Source organism: Quercus suber, unplaced genomic scaffold (assembly GCF_002906115.3).
Source record: "Quercus suber isolate HL8 unplaced genomic scaffold, Cork oak 2.0 scaffold_283, whole genome shotgun sequence".
NCBI classification, from domain to species: Eukaryota; Viridiplantae; Streptophyta; class Magnoliopsida; order Fagales; family Fagaceae; genus Quercus; species Quercus suber.
In genome coordinates this window covers 486,470-505,035 of record NW_027069739.1, presented here as the reverse complement: position 1 = coordinate 505,035, position 18,566 = coordinate 486,470, and the positions used below count along the sequence as shown (strand labels likewise).

General features: G+C 36.2%; 3 protein-coding genes across 4 annotated transcripts; 2 read left to right on the top strand and 1 right to left on the bottom strand.

Annotated features, from left to right (window-relative positions):
- The first annotated feature begins 92 nt into the window (after nt 1–92).
- On the top strand, nt 93–8,948 carry LOC111997353 (uncharacterized protein At4g29660). Of its 2 annotated transcripts, XM_024029435.2 has the most exons (4): nt 94–105; nt 3,197–3,234; nt 7,510–7,738; nt 8,516–8,948. In XM_024029435.2, the coding sequence occupies exons 3-4, from the start codon at nt 7,556–7,558 to the stop codon at nt 8,624–8,626; spliced, it is 294 nt and encodes a 97-aa protein (XP_023885203.1). In that variant the 5' UTR covers nt 94–105; nt 3,197–3,234; nt 7,510–7,555; the 3' UTR covers nt 8,627–8,948. The 2 variants fall into 2 exon arrangements, with proteins under 2 accessions (XP_023885202.1, XP_023885203.1); XM_024029434.2 differs by lacking the exon at nt 3,197–3,234 and having other exon boundaries at nt 93–105.
- Nucleotides 8,949–10,815: 1,867 nt separating this feature from the next.
- LOC111997317 (PRA1 family protein F2) lies at nt 10,816–11,585 on the top strand. Its single transcript, XM_024029392.2, has one exon. The coding sequence runs from the start codon at nt 10,816–10,818 to the stop codon at nt 11,416–11,418; it is 603 nt and encodes a 200-aa protein (XP_023885160.1). The 3' UTR covers nt 11,419–11,585.
- A 3,821-nt stretch (nt 11,586–15,406) lies between these two features.
- Nucleotides 15,407–16,762, bottom strand: LOC111997343 (cytidine deaminase 1). Its single transcript, XM_024029420.2, has one exon. The coding sequence runs from the start codon at nt 16,591–16,593 to the stop codon at nt 15,670–15,672; it is 924 nt and encodes a 307-aa protein (XP_023885188.1). The 5' UTR covers nt 16,594–16,762; the 3' UTR covers nt 15,407–15,669.
- Between the last annotated feature and the right edge of the window lie 1,804 nt (nt 16,763–18,566).

Sequence of the window (18,566 nt, the reverse complement as noted above, 5' to 3'; positions counted from 1 at the left end):
GTATTTTATTATAGCGTGGATGAAATAGTCTGTTTACTTGGTAATCACTTATTAATTATATATAAAAAAAAAAAAAAAATGACAACTTACCAAACCGATTCAGAGGTAAGAATTTCAATTAATTCCCGCCTCTCTCTCTCTCTCTCTCTATTATACGTAAAATTTGATTGGTTTGTGGTTGTGGGTGAAATAGTTTTGGGGTTTTGGGTTTGCATGGTTGTGGTTTGGTTCTTCAGCGATGAGAAGGGATTTTCAACTAGTTTTTGCAATTATTTTTTTTTAATTCATAATTCCGTTTTACCCATTTAATTAATTTGTGTGTGTGTGTGTTTGTTTTTACTTTTTAATCTAAGAAAAACTTAAACTTTGATTGAAACAAGCTGGAGAACAAAGCAGCAACACAAGTACAGCAAGTGCCACAAATACTAAAGAGCAGAAGAAACACAAACGATTCAATTGAGTACATTTACAGACACTCTAAAAGAAGAAAGAAAAAAAGGGGAAATGGGTCTGCACTTGTTTTGAATTCTGGATTTCACATGTTTCCTTCTTTCACCAATCACTTGTTCGCTCTTCAGTGTTAACATTTCCTGAGTTTGGATTATTTGGACTCTCCCTTCATTAGGGATCCTTTCTAAAAAAAGCATTTGGATTCATCTCTAGCTAGTTGCCGGTAAAGCACTAGGACTGTAAATGAACTAAGCTGTTCATAAACAACTCGGTTTGGCTCGGTTTGGCTCGATAAAATGATAGTTCATATTTGTTTGTTAATAAACGAACCAAACTTAGCCTTAATTTTAGGTTTGTTTAATAAACAAGCTGAGTCCAAGCAAAAAACAAAAGGTTCATGAACAAGTTCGTGAACAATAGGTCGCCTTTAATTGATTGGGAGTTGGGACCACGTGTCTAAACCAAATGGGCTTGATAAGTACTTGTATTGGATCTCAAGCTCAAAAGCTTGATATTGAGCTCAAGCTCGACTTGACTAATGAATCAAGTCAACACAAGCCGATTTAGACTATCTGATGAGCTCAATCTCAAAGAAGTTTTTGTAGGCTTGGTTCAAACTCAAGCCAAGCTTGAACGTTCAATACTCAACAAAGCTCGGCTTGTTGACAAGCAGGAGCATTCACCCTTGACGGGCTAAGCATGTCCAGGATGATATTCTGCCCTTGATCTTATCTAGCAGGGGTTTGCAATCTTGAGGTCTTACTAGAATATGCCCTTCCTTGAAGTCAAATCAATTCTAAAATCCGGTTCTACAAAGTATGTGGCTGCACCCCAGAAATAAAACACACTCTTAGTAGAGTTACACATAAACCTGATAGGCACTTGAACTCCTCCAAAGCTTCATTAGTGATCCTGATCAAGCTGAGAATACCATTAGATCTTCATCAAAGCCTATGTGTGTAAACTGGGGTTCAAAGCACATTGGGTGGGATTATGAAGTTTCCTGAGTTTTGTGCCCTTTCTTGGAGAATTTAGAAAGAAATTTCATACCTAAGACAAATAGTTATGGAGATGAGGAATCACCCTTTTTTTAATTTTGCCCCCTCCACCACCACCCCCCACCCCACCCTCTTCCCCCCCCCCCCCCCCCCCCCCCCNCAGAAAGTGGTATCCTACTGCATTCTTTGCTATCATGATCTTGCCATTATGTATGTACCTCAAAACTTGGTGAAAATGGTATTCAGATTCTGGATTTATTAAGTGATTGTTTTTCATTAACTAGTTTTCCATGCTTGATCTCGAATTACCATCTTGAATGAAATGTTAGCAACAATGTTGATATCTTCAAATTGTTTATGTTTAAAAAAAAAAAAAAAACCTTTACTAGTGTAAAAAGTTTACTCAATTTAATCAAAACTTAATCACAACTATATTTAGTAATCAGCTGAAATTTACCAGGGAATGTTTCCTGTGTGGTATTTGGATCAGCAATGGGTTATGCAGCATTTTGCCTTTGGGCTGAAAAGAAGGGGGTTAAAGATGACTGCTACTGGACATTGTCTTATGTGGACATTATGGAGGAAATGAAATGGTTGCGCTTTTGAAGATGCAAAGAATTCCCATGCCTCAGTTGGAATCCTTGATGATTGGAGCTACGTATGATTAGTCTCGAGCTTGGGGTATCATTAGTAACAATTCTCTTGTAGACTTTAAAGACTCACTTTTTGTTTTGTGCATGATTCTTTAAGGCTACTTAGTATTTTATTATAGCGTGGATGAAATAGTCTGTTTACTTGGTAATCACTTATTAATTATATATAAAAAAAAAAAAAAAATGACAACTGAATTGCCAAGAACCTGGAGAAATTATAAAGTCCTCTGGTGGATAACATCACTTGTGCACCATTCTACTAAAAAACTTTCACTTGTTTAAAATTGCAGAGTTAATAATTAATTTCTATTTAAAAAAAATTTCTAATTAACAATTTTAAACAGGTGGCAGATTTTTAGTGGAATGGTAAACCACCTCATTTGTCCACTATGTGGATCTTATAATTTCTCCAGAACCTGAAACCATTTTTACCAAGTTCCAAGGGTGAGAACTTGGTAGAAAACTCAACCCCCCCCCCCCGCGCTCTCTCTTCAACTGCTATTAACAGCAATAGAGAAAGAAGGTGTTTCTATGCACTCCACCTAGTTTACAAATCTGACAGGGGCTCCAATATCAGTCAAGCAGTGTAAGGTGAAATCCCAATGAATTGATTCATATCCTTTCATGAGGTCAACCTTAATGGTGCATCTAGCAGGCACCTTATCCCTGTGTAGGATTTCACTAGTTCCTGAGCTAAAAGGATGTTTTGTGCAATGTTCGTGCCTGGGAGGAATGCAGTCTGGCTTCTGCGTAATCTGTTAGCTAGTATCTTAGTTATACATATATAGATGATGTTACAACAGGATGTAGACATGACTTATCCCATGCTAGATGGATTTGGAACTTTGGGAACCAGGGTAATGATGGTTGAGTTCACCTCTCTTAGCAACTTCCCCGATTTGAAGGAAAATTTTTATTTCATAATTCTGTTTTAACCATACAATTTATTTACGTCTAAAGAATTGGTTTGCCTCCCATATGTATGTATTATTTTGTGAATGTGTTGTTACTGTTTCAGTTGATCGTTACATCATTTTAGGCTAATTATCCTTTAATCCCATCTCAATATATACTAATCTCTAACTTCTTTCTTAGGATTCCTTGGAGCAGGAAACAAAATATTTGACTGATAAGTATGGCTTTTTTCTTTTTCATGGTATTTGGGATTATATATTATCTTTATATAGTTTTTCCCTTTTGTTGATAGATTACTTAAAAAAAGCTCAATTTTCTTTACCTAAGCATATTTGATGGTCACGCTTCTCTGGATTTTAATCAGTATTCTAGGTCCTGAAATTTCCATTTTGCTTGTGGGTCTTTCATGTGTTTTTCATGACATGGTTGTGGGTTTTCATTGTTCCTGTTGTGAACCAAGATAATTGACTGAATGCAAAAGATAGTTAGTCAATTCGAGATGACCAATCTCCTGAACTTGAGAGAGGAAATAGACATTTTTGGTTAATTTTCTGCTTAATTCTCATTAATGCATTTAACGTACATAAATAGTCAAGGATGAGATAACCTTATCAACAAATCCTAAAACCTAGGGACCAATTTAAATACAAGAAAATAACAATACTAATCTACTACTACCTTATCTAGATAAAGATCTATCACCAAGCATAAATTTAAATACTTCTAATGCAAATAACAATTTATCTAGCACATTATCTCGGGTCATAACAGTTCCTTTATAGTTGAGTGGGAGTTTTTATATATGAATTATTGTTGTCACATTGACTTGCAATGGCTTTATAATTATGTTAAGAATACTACAAATATTTGTACTTCAATGATCTAGGTTAAAGGCTTCTTTGAATATAATAGCGTATAGTGGTTAATGGTTCAGGAAACTCATGGAAAGATTAACCAGGAAACAGTTCTTATCTTTTCTTTAAATTTATATTTTTGCACATGAATGCTCTCCCCCATTTGTGTAATTTCCGTTATGAATGGCTACTTTGAATATAATAGCAGATAGTGGTTAATGGTTCATTTTATTCAAGGACATTTTCATCAACAAACCATGCTTATCTTCTCTTCAAAACTATATTTTATAAGAGAACTTGATTTTGAAATGAAATGTGAAAGATGGATGGATTTCCAAAGGTCTAATACTAAGCTAACTCTAAAAATAAAAGTTTGCAATCAGTTGAGTCTTAAATAAGCATAAGATAGACGATACAGACTTTGATGGGGTTATCTGTTTAATATCAAATCTTTCACATGAAACTAACTAAAATGAATTTTATTTGGAAATAATGAAACATAATATAGCATAGTATTTATGTAATTGCTAGCAGCAATTGTGTTTAAAAGAAATTTTTTGAAACATATTATATATCAGTTGTATGAAGCCTTTTTACCTTATTTCTTCAGCTTCTTTATGCTAGCATTTTTTTAGTTCAATCAAGTAGTGAAGTTATTGTTTTTTTTTTTTGATAAATAACGGAATTGTATTAATCAAAAGTCCAAGTACACTGGGGGTGTACGTGGAAAACAGTACATCAAACACAAAAATTACAAAGATCCAGCATTTCTAAAAAATTAGAACAAGAGAAGAGATTAAAGGAAGAACTCCACTCTAGCAAGGTGTGAAGAAGAAGATTTATCAAAAAAAAAGGTGTGAAGAAGAAGAGATTTAATTTCTGGAATAGACCGTTCCTTTCCTTCGAAACATCTCGAGTTCCGTTCTCGCCAAATACACCATAGGACACAATGAGGGACAGCCCTCCATTAATCAATGCTCCGATACCCACCAAATGAACCTTGCCAACTTGAAAATAAATCTAAGACACCACGTAGCATAACCCATTGAAGACCAAATAGAGCCCACACCATAGACCATAGTTCATAAGCAATAGGACAATGAAGAAGAAGATGATTCACCGATTCCCCACTCTTTTTACACATATAGCACCAATCTACAACGGCAACACCCTTATACCATAAATTTTCAGTAGTCAAAATCTTACCTAAGGAGGCAGTCCAAGAGAAGAAGGCAACCTTAGTAGGGACCTTTGACCGCCACACAGGCTTCCAAGGGAAAGAAATGTCTAGAGTAGAGGAAAGAGAGAGATAGTACTCACTCACTTTAAAATTCTTATTCCCAGTTGGTTTCCAGCAAAGTTTGTCTTGACCTTCACCATTAAGGGACATTGAATTGATAAGATCAAGAAAAGTGTAAAAATGCTCTGTTTCCCAATCTTGGGGAGCTCTAGAAAAAAGAAGATCCCAGTGAAGCCTTTGGTTAGGAAAGGACATAACATCTGCAATAGAAGACTCCTTATTACAACTAACATTATAGAGTTCCGGAAAAGCCTCTTGGAGGGTGCAGCTCCCATACCACACATGATGCCAAAATTTAATTCTGTCACCAACACCAACCTCGAATTGAATGGATTTTGAAAAGGCTGGCCAGCCTTGTCTTATGGTTCTCCAAAGACTAACACCATAAGGATTAGAGACTTCTTTTGTACACCAACCTCCCCAATCATTCCCATATTTAGCCTCAATAACCCGCCTCCAGAGATGGGTTGTCTCTCTTCCATATCTCCACAACCATTTCCCCAACAAAGCTTGATTGAAGGTTCTCAAATTTTTAATACCCAAACCACCATACTGCAATGGAGAACAAACCTGGGCCTAATTTACTAGTCGGAATTTAGGAGACTCGTCTATCCCACCCCAAAGAAAATTTCTTTGTAGCCTCTCAATACGAATAGCAATATTTCTGTGAAGTTATTGTTTCTTTTGTGGAACAACCTTAGCTCCCCTGAAGCATTAGCTAATGGCTCCTTTGAAGATATTTTCGGCCAAGCGGCAAAGTACTGTAAATGGTTTATGAATGTGAATTTGATTCTTTCCTCTGGCAAGATAATTAACAGCAACTTTTCTGAATGATGAATGTTGATGGCCTAGGTTTAAACTTAAATGATTTTGATTAGAAACTTTTGGGAGGCTTAATCGTACATTTTTAGTTTCGCAATCTCTTTGTAATTTAGTATTTTTATTGAGGGTAAATCCATGAATCAGTTTGTTATTGTTTAATCTATCAAGTCATTTTTACATATTTGATTCTTTTGTTCCCCTTCAAAATTTTTTGCATCCGTCGTCTGTTTTCAGTTTGTTAGTCTTTTCTATAGCATGCTTAATCTATCATTAAGTGCATTTGAGTTCATCGATTGAGGGCAAGAGAGATCAAGGGGGAAAAAAGAATTTCAAAAGATAAACTAAAATGCAATAAGAGTTCTTTCAGGTGAAAAGTCCATATGCTTTTGTTGATAGATTAAGATCCAAAAAAAAAAAAAAAAAACACTAGACAGCTTCACTATTCTAAATTAGAATTTTGGGGTATATCTAGATAAAATCAATAGCTATATGAATGTTTTGTAGTACAATAGTCAACTTACCAGTCAATGTAAATATTTTGATTGGATGGTCAACCTTAAGGATATGTTCTTGATACTCTAGAAGAAGTGAATACTAATCTTATGATTTTTCCAGTAGTTCCTATCTTAATGAAAAAGTTTTCAAATGTGCCTGCTGATAGGTCACATCAGGGATGTCAATTTGGCAGGGAGGACATTCTACGAAGAATGTGACATCTTTAGAATTGGACAAATCTTGAAGACTTTTTTTTTTTTTTTTTGGTTTGAAAATCTTAAATACTTAAAGCATGCTAATGGAGAATGACATATATTGACTGGAGTTCTATTTTGCTAGTTATTGTATAAATATTACCCGCGCCCCCCACACACCCCCCCCCCCCCCCCCCCCCCCCAACCCCACACACACACACACCAAAAAAATAAAAATAAAAATTACATGTGTTCTTGGAGATGTATGGAAACTGCATTCAAAGAAACTTTTGATATATTATCTGGTGGCCTTTCTCTTTTCTTGTTTCTTTTGACATAATTAATTCATCATTATATTTTGCCCATCATAGCTTGGTTGTTTTCAGTGTTGAACAAGTTCTTGATGAAGTGTCATGTGAGAAACATGAATGTAAAATTATCAAATGGTCAGTTTAGAAGATTTTGTTTTTGTTTTAATAAAGGCAATTTCCACTGACCCCTCTAGAAGATAACTAAAACTTCAAAAGCAAAATTTACAAATATTAATTGTCAAAAACTAATGTACTGAGTTGAAACTTACCTATGTGTAGTGCGGGTTTGTGGTCATTATAATAGAATAGTGATGGTCTTTGAGTAATCAAACAATGAATGAGTTTGGGTTGTATGGGTCTTTACCTAGGACAGTTAGGGATGGTTGTAGGTGCTTGGTCCTCACCCCTCAGTGAAGAGGGTGGTGGTCAGTGTGAAAATTCTGTATTAAAAGAATTTAAGTTTCCTAATTTTTCTCTCTCTCTCTCTCTCTTTTTTTTTTTTTGGTGAAAACCTTAGGGGAACAAAAGGAAAAGACCCTAACCTTCTTAAGATTATAGTGCTAATGGCAAGCTATCTATGGAGGAAATACGCAGACTATGTGTACACGAAGTGGGAAAGAACGATACTTTGGGACATGGTCGATCCGTACAGGCGACCCAAGTCCTTTAAACCTTTAGTCACAATCTATATTGCTGCCTTCTACACTGGGGTCATTGGTTCTGCCATCACAGAACAACTCCACAAGGTAACTATTTACTATTCAGAACACTTTTCCAGGTTTCTTCTTCTTCTTCCCCACTGTTCTTTATTTGATTTTGTTGTTCAATTTGTCATATAAATGATACCTTTGTGCTAGATGTGGAGATTTGAGGGATAGATTTGTTTCTAGATTCGGGAGTAAACTATGCTTATAGTTATGTCTTAGGTACTATCAGTAAGTTATCATTGCTCCTATTTGTGTCTCATAATACTTTTTCACAAAGCTGATCACGTGGAAGTTGATATTCCCTGACAATGGGGAAGGAACCAAGAAAAACAGGGAAAGGATGAATAAGATGATCAAGATCCTCGGACTTACCCTTCTTTTTCTTTGAGTTGTTGGTTCTTGTTCTATGTGTCATCATCATCTTGTGCAACAAAGATAAGAGAGAAAATGAAAATCCTTATTTGCATTATGTGGAACTTACACTGCCTAGTGGAATGGCAATTAACTTTGTTAAGGCATGCTCCCCCCCCCTCTTTCTCTCTCCTTCTTTCATCTCGAGTTAGCACTCAATTGCTTGTATCATGTTGAGTTTCATGGCATGCCATTTTTTGATACACTTGAGGTCTGGATGGCATTGACTAGATTTCTTTATAGTGTCAGTTGGAATAGAATTATGAGTTTGGTTATTTTTGTTTCCAATTAATATGAAGTTTAACGTTTGTCATTTTAAGAATGATAGAAATTTCTACTGTTGCCGTTAATAATTGGGATCAAATTTTCTAGGATCTAAGAACTGTGCCTTGTTGTATTGTGCAGGAGAAGTATTGGGAAGATCACCCTGGGGAAGCTGTCCCTCTAATGCAGCCAAAGTTCTATTATGGACCTTGGAGAATAATAAGGGGGGAGGCCCTTACACCCAATCCATGAAAGCCACAATCCAGTTGGAGTACAGTGTTAGAGTTTCTGCCATTTTGCTTTTTGTTCCTTTCAATGATTTTACGAATGTTAAGGCTTGGTAATATTTAGGGAATAAGAATTTGCTGTTGCTTGAGAAAAAAAAAATTGAAGGAAAACCTTGATTTGATGATGCTTCTTACCGAGAAACAATTGCGTTGAATTTCTACCATTTAACTTCCTTTTTAACTGATATAGGTGTTTTGTAATTTATATAGAGATACTTTGTGTTTCCTTGAATATGATCATCAATATATTATGATTGAAAAAAAATCTGAAACCTCATTTGATTGTCTTTTCTTCTTCAATGTTGATTATGGTTTTCTTTGGGTTATTCACTTTTGTATAATTGCATTTGATGCTTTCTTTATTAGAAAGCTTTTATGAATCATGATATGAATCAAACTCTCCCGCAATGGTTCCTGATATATAAACAGGTGTGGACATTTTAAGTGCATTTCTTACCTATTCTTGCATCTGAGCTGCAAACTGGTGCATTTTTTACCATGTCAAATGACGAAAATTATGCGTATCAATGTGCTTGATCATAATGGACACTTGCAACTTTTTTTTTCTTGTGATGATCCTAGCAGTGAAAGGTTGTTCTCTATTTGTTTCCCCCTCTTTTTGTAATTTTGTTCAAGGCTCTCTGTTTCTTTCAAGCTACAATATTGTTATCAGACTTCTTACTTTGTCACTTTCATGTATTCCAGAAGCTGAATTTTCTAAAGCAACTCTACCTCAATGTTACAAACATATGAACATATGAAGAATATTTCTTTTCTTAGATGAATGAGTTTGTTCCCAATGGGTGGGGTTATCAAGCATATCTTATCTGGTCTTGTACATTTTGCTTTCCAAGTTAGAGGTAGAACCAGTGCATTGTTGAAGTCTTCTATGTCAAATAGTGGCATTGTAGATCTGTGTATTCAATACATACTCTTTTACTATTGATGATAACAACTTTTCCTTTTATTGATACTTCAAAACATCATTTATCTGCAGTAGCCTTACAGTGAAGAAAATCATCATTAAGTGAAGTGGATGTTATAGGCTTCAAAACCTATCTAACACACACACACACATATATATATATATATATATCAGTAGTGGAGGTCGCAAAACTTGGTATAAACCTCAAAAAGAATCTCATGTCAAACATGTAAATGGTCCACTGGACAAAAAAACGTGAGTTGGGACTCAGAAATGTACTACAAAACACATTAATTTAAAAATAGACTCAACCGTCTGTCGTTTATCCTTTAAAAAAAAAGACTTAAACCTTAGTTTTTTCACTTTCCCCCACCTATGTCCCTAAGCCATGTGTTTANAGTGCATTGTAGATCTGTGTATTCAATACATACTCTTTTACTATTGATGATAACAACTTTTCCTTTTATTGATACTTCAAAACATCATTTATCTGCAGTAGCCTTACAGTGAAGAAAATCATCATTAAGTGAAGTGGATGTTATAGGCTTCAAAACCTATCTAACACACACACACACATATATATATATATATATATCAGTAGTGGAGGTCGCAAAACTTGGTATAAACCTCAAAAAGAATCTCATGTCAAACATGTAAATGGTCCACTGGACAAAAAAACGTGAGTTGGGACTCAGAAATGTACTACAAAACACATTAATTTAAAAATAGACTCAACCGTCTGTCGTTTATCCTTTAAAAAAAAAGACTTAAACCTTAGTTTTTTCACTTTCCCTGGCCTATGTCCCTAAGCCAAGTGTTTTACACAATTAAATTTTGTGCATTTGAATTTTTGAAGGAAATTTATCAATATGATGGTCTTACTACAATCTGTTCTCTGATATGGCGTAAAAACTTTATGGTAATTAGCTCGTTCTTATGTCATGGCAGAAAGGTGATTCATTGCGCTCACTAACATGGTCCTTAATCCCCCATATACCGTAATTAAGATCTTTAACTTGGTCAACGACTTGATGAATCATCACATCCAAATCTAACAAACATATAATATTTTCTGGTATAGAATTAGCCATAGAGTTTACCCAAAATAGAACGTACCATTTGTTTACAACACCAATCAAAATTAGAACTTCATGTTCATGGTACACGTTCCTAAATCCACTGGCCTCTAGCATTGCCGCTCTCTCTCTCTGCATGCAAATCTCTGGAAAATGACAACGTATGGAACAATCCCAGCGGCAACACCATCATCATCATCATCAAATTTACAGTTTGTTTCACTTGCAAAAGAACGGATCAATTCAGGTCTTGGTATGCCAAGGCCATGGAAGGAGATGATCAAACTTCAAGATCTCGGCTTTCCCACCAGCGTCTCTCAATTAATCCAAAGAATCAAGATAAATGTCGCAGTCTTCCGCATGAACTACGCCATTATCATATTGTTCATTCTCTTCCTCAGCTTGCTTTGGCACCCTGTCTCAATGATTGTCTTCATTGTCATGATGGTTGCATGGTTGTTCTTATACTTTCTACGCGACGAACCATTGGTTGTCATGGGGTATGATGTAGATGATAGAATGGTGATGCTGGCCTTGTTGCCAATCACTGTCCTTAGCCTTTTCCTTACAAATGCCAAGAAAAATATCATAGTAGCACTTACTATTGGACTTGTGGTTGTAATGGTTCATGGAGCATTGAAGGAGACAGATAATCTGGTCCTTGTGGATGGAGAAGAAGGGATTGTATCAGGTGGTAATGGAGATATGAAAATGCCTCTAAAAAATCCTGCCTCCTCTTCTTTTAGTTTGTCATAAGGGTTTGTCTTCATCATGTTGAGGATGTTGTTGTTTCAATATAGAATCACAAGAGGTGAGAAATGTATTAGCCTTTTTTTTCACCCCTTATGTTTTTTCCTTGGGTTTTTGATGATTGATTAATTTGTTGTGTAACATATAATTTCCCCCAAATTTTTTTTGGTGGGGGGGGGGGGGGTGGCGGCGGCGGGTGGGTTTCATTTAGCTTGTTTTTTTGTTTGTTTTTACACTCACTTTATTTCTCACCATCTCTACCTTTTTCTTTTATTCAAAATAAAATTCTTCCATTCAAGCCCTTAGCTTTTCCATTGCAAGGCTTCCCCATCTTAGACGTGCCAAATAAGTTACAATGATATCATGGAAAATCAACTGAAAATTAATTAGATCCCTTGACCTCTCTTTCTCTCTCTTCTAGACTCTGTTTCAATGGAATAAAATCAAAGGTAATTGACATTGACCAAGTATTTGAACCTAGAAAAAAATGAGACTACTTCCAAATCAAAGAGCAAGAGAAAAATCAAAACATTTTCACACCACAAAAGCTACTATAATAATCCAAAGAGAAATAAAGGGAGGGCAATGCCTTTTTCGTTTTTCCATTTAGTTCCACACCCCCCGTGGGAACCAAGAAAAGCATGCTTTGAATTCTAATTGTTCAATGTTCAAAACTGAAGTCAGTCACAAGGACCAAGTAAAACAATAGGTCATCCTTGTTGAATTGGGGCCCATACAACATAGACCAGAACAACATTCCTGACAGGAGAAAGATGAACTGGTTTTGGCTAATTTGTCACCTATATATATATATATATATATCATGCCTCAGAGATAGCTCATAAAGCATAAGAAGATTTCTGGGCTCTTCTCTCTTTGGATTTTGGCAGAGGAAAAATGCATTCTTTCTCACTGCTCCTTCCTCCATGATAATGATATCATTTGATAAAGTAACGCAGTTTGTATATGAGAATGCATTTTCTCCGCCAAAATTCGAAGACCAGAGAATGATATCTTCAAAGGTTAAGCAAAGACAACACCATCTACAATATGCCAACGACTAGCATGTTGAGTCTATCTCCTTTATGTGGAATGTATGTATTATTGTTATTGTTATTCTTCTTTCTTCACTACTTTTCATTTGGGGTTGGAAAGTCTTCTTTCTTGAATATTATGTGCTAAGAATCATAAGGGATTCCTTTTTTACATTCTTGAAATTTTTTATGTAAACTATTCCTTTAAATCCTTGCTTATAAAATTTGATTATATACTAACTTTTTCATTTTTTGGGGTTGAGTACAGCTTCACTCACTCATCCAGAAAAAGATGAAGTAGTAACTAAACCAAGTTTTATTTTTGGGTCTCTCCAGACTATACTTGCCAAAGCTATCTTTCCTTGCACAGGAAATGCATGTTCAGGACACAACTGTGGTGTAACTTTTGTTGTTTGTCACTTTGTTGATTAGAGTTTGTGACAATGAGTTCTTTTTAGACTTTAGTAGTTCGCACAAATAAAAATCCTAGGAAACATTTTTTCTTAATGAATTTTTCCAACACCAAGAGTCAAATTAGAGAGACAAAGTTGACTGTCATTATTTTGACTCATTCCATCCAAAACATGAGCTGTTCCACATCCTTACTACTATTTTTTTAAAGCTGATGTCTTAATCCATAGCAAGATTAGTTGAGACATTATGGTAAATATTTCTGGTCTTTCTTATTATGTGACAAAGCAAGATTAGTCGTTGATTTTGCCAGTTGTCAATCAGTTTATAAGTCCAAGTAACTTCAGCATGATATATGCAGATATGCTGCAAAAGTTGCAAATCTTTGCATGTTTATCCCAAGAAACATTAATGATTTTGTAATCTAATGTTATTTCTCTTTTACTGGAAAGAGATTTTGGATTCAATTGGTTGTACATGTGTTGGCCAGATTGGCATTTATGGACTTTCTAGAGAGTTATCCATCCTCTGCAAAAAAATAAAATAGAAAACTATCCTAGGAAAACTCAAATCTCAAATTTTTTGACAATGACTAGCAGTGTCAATGTCATATGCTTGATAAATCAGCTATCACAGCTAGGCTCCTAACATGGTCTATAAGAAGGCTTCCAACCACTCCTTTCGAGCATGGTGAGCTGTCAATAGTCAATTAGCCATGCTAGAATTTGGAAAAATTTGGGGAAATTTTGGTCTTTCTTATTATGTGACAAAGAGTTTGGCCAAATATTGCTGAAAATGGTACATATGGTAAGAAAATAATTGACACATTTTCTCCCTGCATTAGGCTATTATATGATTTTGTTATTATCTAGCTGAGTAAAGCTTTTATCTATTGCTTTAGTACATTGAATGGGACACAAGATAATAGATAATTCTTACATACTTCTAGAGCGGTGCTTTAGACTCTTACAAAGAGGGTGGGTCCCCTGGTAGAACTCACATGTGAATCCACCTCTTTTGTGAGAGCTCAAAACATTGTTATAATGAGTATGTGAGTTTTTCCCCGTGTCTAACCATATATGGTTTTAGTGTTTTACTATTGTCATGCAATAGGACATATCATAACAGTTCTCATGAATGCTAACATAGACTCTGAGCTTGTAATTTCTGACAATTTCCCGAAGGGTTGGGAGAGTGCTCAAACTGTAAAATAAAATTGTGAGCTTCTTTAAAAAGGGTTTGATGCTGAAATGTGGCATGGGACTACCGAATGTAAAAGGGAGACTTAGATGCTCACACAGTGAATAATAACTTTGTTTTGTTTTTATTTTTGGGTGGGCTAGAATAGTTTAGTATCCGATAAATTCTCTGCAATTGGCATCTGACTTGGTCAAGTGTTGCTGAGCTAGACTTTGGAGATGAGGATTGGGGCTGATGCGGATACATAGTGGTTGGTGAATATTCTTAGTTGTTTTGGCTAGTGCTAGTTAGCCCTGCCTTTTTAGTCGATAATGTTTTAGTGCATCATTTTTGAGGAAAAAAATATCTTATGAATTGGTTTTATGAGATTTTTCTATCATATCATGTGTGGGTCTTATATATGGTGAGACGGTAGTCTCATAAGATATTCTCTCCTCTTTGAGACTCTAATTACCTTCCTGTAAGGCACATTAATTGTAATGCAAGTAGAACCAACCAATTTTAAGAATCTAACACCTGTACATATATCAAGCTCTGATTGTACCGCTGTGGAGTAATGCTTAAATAGTAATCATATGGTCAATCCCACAATTTATTTAATGGACTTCCAACCACAAATTGAAATGAATGATTAAAGGAGTCTTAATTGAGATTAAACAACTAAATGCCAATCTATTTCTTGTACCTATTCATAACATAAGTACCACTTAACTTTGACATGATCCAAACCACCACATAAAGCCAACTTAACCCGTCTCTTTTTTTTTTTTTTTTTTTAATCTCAAATGCATTATTGCTCATAGACTAAATATCCAAAACAAACCGAAAAAAAATAAAAGAGTAAAAAATAAAAATAGACAAATACAAAGTGGCCAACAATTATTAAACGTTACCTTTTTGTCAGCATATTGGGAGTTATGGAAGTATGTCAAAGATGTTGGATTATTGGAACTCCACCCAATGGAACTCCACCACCCACCAATCAAAATTTGCAATTGGGGCGCGGACCATCACTTAATGGGGGGAATGTTGTTATTTGAATGACACCAGTGTTAGGGTTTGATTCTCCCTTATCGCTACATGTGGAGACTGTCTATTACACACCGATGCGTATAGAATAATTACATGATGTCAGTTGAAATCGTGTTACATTAAAACACGATTTCAAATATAATTATAATTGAAATCGTGTCGACGTGCACTATAAGACATTTTTACAAAAAAAAGTCATGTTAATGGAAAAAACTTAAGGTGCTCCCGGAGCAATGCTTCATGCTAGTAGCCCAATTCCTCCAATAGTTTTTCATACTTCCATAATAGCTACTACATTTGATTTAACAACAATCACAAGAAAATGAAAGTAGCAGCAATAATATTTGCAACAGATTCCAAGTTCGAATACAGACTTCAGTAATTTTCCAACGCAATATTTGCATGACAATAATATTCAGTTAACATATATAACTGTTTCTGCTTTTGCTTTTGCCTAAGCTTGAGCTGACTATCTCTCTCTCACTATGCAACAACAGAATAAACTACTGGAATCCATTCATTTAATGCACAAGAAAAACCAGTGTTACTATTAATATAAATTTTTATAACGACACATACTTCATATTGATGAGGGCCTCTTAGTACCACCAACACAAAGAGAAACCTTAAACTCACACTTAGGCGATATGGTCTGAAACAGCAACCTCGCCGCGTGTTCTTGCTTCACTATGGCGCTTTCCGTCTCGACCAACACGGCAGCCACAATCTTTTCGTAGCCGTGGCCGCCGCCGTTGGCGATATACGCGACGAGGGCGGCCTGGGCGGGGCCGATGCTGGGGTTGTACGCGGCGGATTCCGCGTACGACCCTTTGTGTATGTTGCCGTCAGTGTCGATCAGCGCCACGCCGGAGGGGCACCCGCTGTAAGGCGCGTGCGACTTGTTGGCGGCGTCTAAGGCGGCGTAACGTAAACTGTCGAAATTGTTGGCGGTGGCTGTGAGGCCGTTGGGTTGAGAATTTGTTAGGAACGATAACCCATTGTGGTGAGGCTCGAGGAGGAAAGGGAGGTGTTTGGAGAGGAGGTTTTCGGGGCCGAAGCGGTGGGGGAGGAAGTGGGATAAGGGAGTGAATGCGGTGGCGGTGGGGAGATCCGTGTCGGCGACGAGGACGTTGAGGGAGGAGGCGTTGCGGAGTTCCTGGTAGAACTGGCGGCAGTGGCCGCAGGGGGCGGCGGAGACGGCGAAGTGGGAGAGGGAAGGCTCGGCATTGAGGGAGAGGTTTGTGAGGAGGAATTGCTCGGCGTGGATGGAGTAGTTGAGAGGGAGGTTGAGGAACTCGACGTTTACGCCGAGGAAGACGCGGCCGGAGACGCCGCCGATGCCGACGGCGCCGACGTGGAAGTTGGAGATGGGTGTGCGGGCGAGGCGCTGGGCGGAGGGGACTAGGGAAGGGAGGAGGTGGAGGACGGAAGGGAGGTTGGCTTTTTGGGCCATGGATTCGGCCTCTGAGGCTGGGATTACAAATCTCACTTGTGTTTCTTCCATGTGTTTCAGAATGACGAGTTCTTTTTTTTTTTTTTTTGGGTTTTTGGGGTTGAAAGATTGGGTTGAGAAATGAGAGTTTGAGACTTTGGGGAGAGAGAGAGAGACAGAGAGAGTTCCTGGAAATTAGGAGAGGGAAGAAGGGGAGGGGGGAGAAGCAATGAAGTGTGGATGGGGTCTATTTATAGATGGGCTTGGGCTATTTTTCTTATTTTTGTTTTTGTTTTTGTTTTTTTTGTTTTAATTAGACAGGTGTTAAAAAGAGAGAGGAAATTTTGTGAAATATTTTGAGTTTAGTTTTGTTTTAAAGTGAATTTTAGAGACAATGGGATTTCATGTAATGGGTATACGAAACATAATTAGGGGTAGTCACGAGATGGGATTAGATTAAATGTTCATGTAAACTTGTAACCTGACATAACATTGACATAACCTTGTTGGGTCAAGAAACTATTCAATTGATGTGGGTTGATGAGCAAGGTGAAACCGTCCATTACATATTTACTTTTTTTTTTTTTTAGAGTTTCAACCGTCCATTATATATTTACTAGTATATTTGTACTTAGCTGCAATAAGATATTTATATGTATACTTTTGACTTAATTTGTTAAAAATACATGCAAGGGTTTATTTTATTTTGCATTGAACTCGTGGCTTCAAGTTATGGGTTTAGTGCAAAAAAGTGTTTATGTGCAATAATGTGTGTGAAATAGTAAAAACTATTCTATATATAAATGGTTATTTATATCATCACGTAATGGGTAGAGAGAATTCTATCCACTTTGTTTGAAGTTAAACTTTATTCCGAAGTGTCAACTAATTAAGCTATAAGCTAACGGGGGCTTGGTTGAGTAGGTAAGGATCGTTTGCTTCGTGCACCACACTTAGGTTCGATTCCTGCTTTCTACAAGAGTCTGTTGGTGGGCATTCTTGGTGGGGTAACTTTCTACACAGGTGGTACAGGATGGCCCCCGAGATTGGGATATCCCTCCCGAGGCCCCTGGCGCCCTGCCCGGGGGTGTAATATAACCACAAAGGCCCCCATTTTTGTTTCTCAAAAAAAAAAAAAAAAAAAACCTAATCAAGCTATAATGCTTTTGGGTATTTTGTCGAGGCCCCTGGCGCCCTGCCCGGGGGTGTAATATAACCACAAAGGCCCCCATTTTTGTTTCTCAAAAAAAAAAAAAAAAAAAACCTAATCAAGCTATAATGCTTTTGGGTATTTTGATAAACTATTTAGAATTCTTTAAATAGTATTATAAGGTTAATTTTTATTTAAATTATGTTATGGCTTAGTTCTTTTTATTAATTATATTATTTATGAGAGAGAGAGAGAGAGAGAGAGAGAGAGAGAGAGAGGATAGAATTTTTTATTGAGACTAATTTTTGTTTTAAGTAAAATTATTTGGACCTTGTGTGAAAGCGTGGTTGTTTATTATTATTTAACAAGTTATTTAAAATTATTATTATTGAGGTTGATTTTACGTTTTAGAATAAAATTCTGAAAACGCCAAAGGAAGAAGAGAGATCTCCTTGAAATTAGGCTAGAAGGAGGGAGAGGGATTGGGAGAAGAGAACAACAGCAATGAATAAAGGTGGGATCCTCAATTTACAAATTATGCAATAACCTTCATTCATGCCAAATTTTAAAGGAAATAACTATAATGTTAATATTTCTTATATATATAATGAATATACTCATTAACCATTAACAACATAAGCTAATCACATGTCATTCAAAAAATAATAATAATAATTTGGAGAGGAAGATTTGAACTATAGATGTTTCTGTTGAAAACACTATATGGTGCCAATTTGTTAAATTACAAAACTCTTAGCATCCTACAAATAATTACAAACACCAACTTATGACATTTTTTTTATTAACTAAGGAAACTTATAATAAATTTTAATTTATTAAAAAGTTAATAGGTTACACCATAAGAGCGTCATACTATCAGCATACTTGTTAGGTT

Excerpts from the sequence above, each read along its gene's own strand:
- LOC111997343 (XM_024029420.2), bottom strand. The coding sequence starts at position 16,593 with ATGGAAGAAACACAAGTGAGATTTGTAATCCCAGCCTCAGAGGCCGAA.
- LOC111997353 (XM_024029434.2), top strand. The coding sequence starts at position 7,556 with ATGGCAAGCTATCTATGGAGGAAATACGCAGACTATGTGTACACGAAG. Across the intron at positions 7,739-8,515 it reads TCACAGAACAACTCCACAAG|GAGAAGTATTGGGAAGATCA; the intron begins GTAACTATTTAC and ends TGTATTGTGCAG.
- LOC111997317 (XM_024029392.2), top strand. The coding sequence starts at position 10,816 with ATGACAACGTATGGAACAATCCCAGCGGCAACACCATCATCATCATCA.